The sequence below is a fragment of the Fukomys damarensis genome, unplaced genomic scaffold, assembly GCF_012274545.1.
Source record: "Fukomys damarensis isolate Sample0158 unplaced genomic scaffold, DMR_v1.0_HiC HiC_scaffold_27, whole genome shotgun sequence".
In the NCBI taxonomy this organism is placed as follows: domain Eukaryota; kingdom Metazoa; phylum Chordata; class Mammalia; order Rodentia; family Bathyergidae; genus Fukomys; species Fukomys damarensis.
In genome coordinates this window covers 29,819,651-29,825,650 of record NW_022900939.1, presented here as the reverse complement: position 1 = coordinate 29,825,650, position 6,000 = coordinate 29,819,651, and the positions used below count along the sequence as shown (strand labels likewise).

Below are 6,000 nucleotides of genomic sequence, written 5' to 3'. Positions count from 1 at the left end.
TTATTTATTTATTTATTTATTTATTTATTTATTTATTTATTTATTTATTTATTTATTTTTGGTACTGGGGATTGAACTTGGGTCCTTGCACTTGCAATACCAAACTTTAAAATGTGTCTTATGAAGCCAGTCATTTTGGAACACACCTGTAATCCCAGCATTCAGGAGGCTAAGGCAAGAGGTTCACTGTGAGTTCAAGGCTGGCCTGGGCTACAAAGTGAGTGCAAGGCCAACCTGCGCTACATAGTAAGACCCTGTCTCAACTACCCTCCCATGAATACAGTATATAATAGGAATAACTAAAATGCCCATCTGTGCAGTCAGGTTGAGTAACTTTCATCAGCTAAAATTCAGACTGCATTTTGATTTTTTACATCCTGGCCCAGCCCGAGTGATTGATACTTCTGGTTACTTGTAAAGAAGGTTAGCAACACCAGCGAAGTTAAGATATTTTGACAATAGCCTGATGCAGCAATAGCAATAAGCTTTCCCCTCTGAAACTTAAGCTTGATTGCTAGTCATCAAATTTTATCTGAATTTTTACCTTCATTTTTCATTGTGTAATTCCAGATGTTTACCATAAGCGAACAGACGGGAAATCCAGAACCACTGAAAAAAGTCCGTCTACCTCTACATCTGAGTTTGAATTTAGCAGGTTGGATTTTCCTGAATTGCAGGGTCCAGAAAACAGTATGTCAGGGATACAGAAGCAGTGCAGATGGGAACCTCTCCAATCCACCTCCACCATTTCTCCTGTAGAAGTAGGAAAACCAGTTGGAGTGATGTCAGAGGTAAGTTGGGGGAGAGGGCAATTTGTCTGTCTTGTGTTTTTATTTCTTCTCAGCATATACCTTTTCATTTGTCTTACTTCAAACATTGTACATTCAATCCTGATGTGGGCTGTGAAGTCCATGTTGCAGGGAAGAGGTAGGGGGCTTTCCTTGTGTCCTTGGCTGACCTCTGCTATTTTGCTGTCCACACTGAGGCTGTGTAACACCTTGCCAGTTGACTTTTTAAAAGAACCACAGGTAGCTAAAGGAAAAAGTTACCGACTTTGACAGCCCACTTTAACATACCACCTGTAACATTGCAGTTTCTCAGTACTTTTTCAAATAAAAAGACTTGAAGAGAACTAGTATTTAAAACTGCATAGTGTAACTCTGAATTTTCCAGCTTCTTTATCTGTATCTCCAGTCTTATTAATTGCAAATGTAGCAAAAATTATTGTAATAGATACTTTTGGTTTGTTTCTTTAGAATTTTATTTTCTTACTTTTGTTTGTTTTGGGAACAGGGTCTCACTATGTGTTTGAGGGTGACTGTGAACTCACTATGTAGCCCAGGCTGGACTTGAACTCTCAACGATCCTCCTGCCTCAGCCCCCTGGAGTGCTGGGATTATAGGCATGCACCTCCATACTCAGCTCACTTTATAATTTTAAATTAAATTACATAGTATTCAACATTTTCCCTGAATATTTTAGTCTACCAGATTGAGGTAGTTTCCTCAAACAGATGGATTTCAGACTTCCAGTAAAAAATGGTGTTGGGTTAGTAATCCCTAAAATGGCTTCTGATAAATTTCTGCTGAAGGGGGAGATGGGGTATAAAGCAGTATGAAAACAAGGACAGAGAAAAAGAACAAAAAATGGCTCACCCTTCTGTTACAAGGAAAGCTGCCTTGGGACTTATTGCAGACTGCTGCTAAGTGCAGGTTTCCCGCTGTGTAGTGTTGTTGTAGCATTGTGTTTTTCCCTGTTTGGTAGCTGTGGAAAGTAAGGCAGGCTGATGGCCATGTGAAAATCACAGTTCAGCAGCAGAGGAGCAGCTGCTTCCTTTGCCCTGTGCTGTATGTGCAGTGGCTGGTTAGTCTTCACGTGAGTGGCACACCAAACAGTACTGGATGAGATGCCAGCTGCAATAGGGCTGTCATGGTGTCAGCAGCTGCCCGGTGACTTTGTAATTGAGGGCATTTGTATGTCGTAGTGTTATGTGTTTGAACGTAAGGTTCATCCATTTATGGAGGAACATTTACATAGTGAATGCCTTATTATCTTCAATTACATAAGGGCTGTTTTTTCCTAAAAGAAACCTTTTTTTCTTGATTATATCATTGTCTATAAATGACAGAAAATGCTAAAAATGGAAATATGATTGTCTAAAATTATACAACCAAGAGAAAAACCATGTGTAGGACTTAAACTGTAGGATTCAGTAGAAATAGAAGAGAGTTCTCTATTTGGGATGATATCTGGACTATTTCAATTTTTAAAAACCTTGTTGGCATTTTCTTCTGTCAGATATTTTTAAACTCTTACATTGGCTCTGTCCCATTGATACTGTAGAAACACAGTAATTGGTTTAACCTTTCTTGAACAGGTAGCCATTTCTTTGTGATTTTTTTTTGTTGTTGTTCTTTTGAGACAAGGTCTTGCTATGTAGTCTAGACTGTCATTGAACTTGTTATGTGGCCCAGGCTAGCCTTGAACTTAGGATTCTCCTGCTTCAGCCTCTTGAGTGCTGGGAGTACAGGGGTTCATCACTCCCTGTGGCTTATTTATTTTGAATTCTATCTTTTAGCCTGTTCTCCCATTTCCTACTGTTGAAATGCTACCTGTCCTTCAGATGTCATTCATTCATTCAGATGGTCGGTGATTTGATTATCTCCTGAGTGCTGCTCTGCTTCAGTCCTGTGCCAGCACTGTGTATTCCCTGGGAGCAAAAGAACTGTAATCCAGTAATTAAAGGACAGGTGGTCAGTGCCCAACCAGAGGGGCCAAAACCAGCTAGGAGGGTAGATGATGGGCGCCTCCCTGACCCCAGCCTCTTTCTCCCATTGTGGACAACTGTCTGAAGGGGTACCTTGTGCATTCTCACCAGCTGCAAATTATGGTTCTTTTCCCTTCTGTCCTTACTACAGTTTGGCAGTGTCTGTGTACTCTGAAAGTTGTGCAGTGGTAGATTGTTGTTTTGCATTTCCCTGATGACAGCTGATATATTTTCTTTTTAGATAGTGATGAAAAATAACCCAAATGAATATGTTGATAATGCTGCTTCCAGTTCCCCATCATGTACAAGAGGTAAGAGTCACTACAAAATACTATTTTAAAAAACAACTTATATATTTTTCAAGCTCGTTATTAACTCCAGTACAATTAGATGGTTTTTGTTTTAAAGCCTTCTTTGAGGCAGCTCATGAGTTATTGATAAACTAGTATCAGTGTTAATTCATAATATTTAAGTAAATGAGGTCCCACATCTGTGGGACTGTGGAAAAATGAGAATTTTAATTGAAACATATGTCCAATTAAGTGAGAATTTTATGAACCTTAAAAATGACTACTTCTGTGTTACCTATTTTTTAAAGATTTGGTATCAGGACCCCTGGATGAATGAACGAATGAATACCTTTAAAAAATGAGAGCCCCAAAGAGCTATTTGTTTGGGTGACAGTTTTGCCATGTTCAAAGTAAAAACAAATTTTTAAAACCCTAATTCCTTAAAATAAACACTTCTTTTTATTAAAAATGAACACCTCTTTTTATTAAAACTTTTCCAGAGTTACAAAACAAGTGAGCCTTGCTTCACCACTAGGCGAGTCTTTAACACCTAGCTCCATAGACCCACTTTGGTGTTTATCTGTTTTGCTGTCACATGCCATGAGCCTTGGCACACTCCTTAGTCAGAAGGAGAGTTAGAACAGCAACTGACACTTTAATGCTTTTTCCCCTGAAAGGATCCCAGGAGCTCATCTTTTCTGTCTCAGCTAAGAAATAATTTATTCAGAAAAAGTATGATAGATTGTGCTTTTGAAATTTTGTGATAGCTTGTCTTACTGGAAGACTCAGATTTATTCACTGGTGTGTTTTCCTTTGCATTCTCATGTGTTTCCATATGGCTCTTCATTTCCAAGGCTATTCTGAGTGTGTGTGACTCGATACAGTTTGACCCCTTGGGGGCACCTCAGGCTGCGGACGGGTGTTCCTGTGCCCATGTCCTGATGGATGTCCCTTTGTTTTGTCTGTATATAGAGTTTCATGGGCACCTAGGAGGAGTAGTGTTGCTGTACTTAACACCTGTGTTCTGAAAGAAATAAATTACCAGTTATTGTGATAGCTGAAGTCTAGTGATCTTTAACTTCTGATGTTAAAGGTACACATCAAGGTTAGTAGGGCCAAACTTTGATCTTTAGCTCTTCAATTCTGTGTGTTTACCACATGGACATTATCGTGGATTGTGTTTTAACCAGAATATTGTTTGTCTTCCCACTTCCATAGCCCCCTCCTCACCCCCAGTGAAAAAAACTAGAAAAATCAATTAACCTTACAAGTTAAAGAGAAAAATTGAGGATGCATGCTCCTAGAAGAAAAAACAAATTTATCAAATACTGTGATTTCCAGTGAAATGCTTTGGACAGTAGCTTAATTTTAGTTACATCTGAGCACTTACTCATGTAATGCATGTTTAAGGAGCTGCAGAATTTCTGTTTACTGTTGAGGTTGTTCAACAATTTTGGTTATCTTTGAGCAGAGTTATCTTGGACACCAATGGGATATATTGTTCGGCAGACATCTTTAGAACCTTCACCTGCTCCTAAAAATGTTACTTCTGTAATAAACCTAAAGAGGGTTGTTTCATCAGCAGATCCTAAAAGTGTTAGTGTGTCATCTTCTGAAGTTTTGTCTTCAGATCCTTCCTACAACAAAGAGAAACATGTCCACCCTACTAAAAAGGTATGTATTACTAGAGACAATAAGATGGTAGCTGCTGGGGCCTGAGGAGAAGGGGAATCTGGAGTTAATGTTTAGAGGTACAGTTTTACAAGAAGAAATTTTCCATGGAGATGGAGGGTGGTGATGGTTGCATGACAGTGAATGCATGTAATGCCATGGAACTTTATGCTGAAACATGGCTAAGATGGTACAACTTTTCTGTATTGTTCCGCAGTCTAAAAACTGGAAAAAAGGTATGTGTCACATTTTGATACTGTCCTGTATTCATTAATCTGAGCTTATTGTACTTGCATCTTGAGAAATAGGATTATTTATTAGTCCAAGATTACAAGTGATGATTTTTTTCCCCCAGAACTAGGAATTGAACCCAGGTATGCTCTATCATAAGCTACATCCCTGACCTATTTTATTTATTTTTATTATTATTACTTTTTTTTTTTTTGGCACCAGGGATTGAACTCGGGACCTTGAGCTCGTGAGGCAGGCAGCAGAACCACTGAGCTAAATCCCTGGCCCCTGTTTTATTTTTTGAGACAGGTGTTTGCTGAGTTTCCCAGTGGGAATCAAATTTGGGATCCTTTTGCCCCAGTCTCCCTCAGTGTTTGGGATTACAGGCATGTGCCACCACATCCAGCACAACTTGATATTATAATTTTGTTCTGATACACGATACTAAAGATTGTACTGCATGCTCTAAAACACAGTTTTTGCCTTTGTGTTCTAGTCCCAAGCATCACAAGGTGGTGACCTGAAACAAAATGAAGCCTCAAGAAAGAATAAGAAAAAGAAAGAAAAGTCCAAATCAAAATATGAAGTCCTGACAGTTCAAGAGCCACCCAGACTTGAAGTACATTTATATTTATTACCTACATAGTATGTTATAACAAAATGGTCTTTCTTAATAGGCACGTGGGTTCACACTGATTTCCTGAGTGCATATATCCAGCATTTTCTCTGATAACTCCTTTCGTAGTGCTAAAGAGCATGGCAGACACCTGCTTTCTTCCTCTTTTCCATTTGGCTCACGGCAGTAAATATTTAACTCAGTAAACATTTAAATGAAGACAAAGCCAGGTGTAATGACACACCCCTGTGGTCCCAGCACTGGGGAGGCTGAGGCATGAGGATTGCCGTGAATTCGAGGCCAAGTTCACTGTGAGTTCAAGGCTAACCTGAACTACAGTGAGACCCTGTCTCAAAAAAAAAAAAAAAAAAGTTAATCTTGAGTGAAGACAAAACTAGTTGTATGGGAGTTGAATAATTGCTGTG

General features: G+C 39.0%; 1 protein-coding gene across 7 annotated transcripts in view; it reads left to right on the top strand.

Annotated features, from left to right (window-relative positions):
- The window catches only part of Secisbp2 (SECIS binding protein 2), a 40,227-nt gene that overhangs the window by 8,923 nt on the left and 25,304 nt on the right, over positions 1 to 6,000 (top strand). For 4 of the 7 annotated variants that reach the window (XR_777007.3, XM_010607592.2, XM_010607591.2 and 1 more), the window contains exons 5-8: positions 571 to 791; positions 3,009 to 3,078; positions 4,529 to 4,731; positions 5,456 to 5,578. Coding sequence is in view for 6 of the 7 variants with exons in the window: in XM_010607592.2 (XP_010605894.1) it covers positions 571 to 791; positions 3,009 to 3,078; positions 4,529 to 4,731; positions 5,456 to 5,578 (617 nt within the window). In the remaining variant the exon portion in view is untranslated. The remainder of the gene's footprint in view (positions 1 to 570; positions 792 to 3,008; positions 3,079 to 4,528; positions 4,732 to 5,455; positions 5,579 to 6,000) is intronic. The other 3 variants (XM_033756461.1, XM_010607593.2, XM_019205056.2) reach the window with 2 other exon arrangements.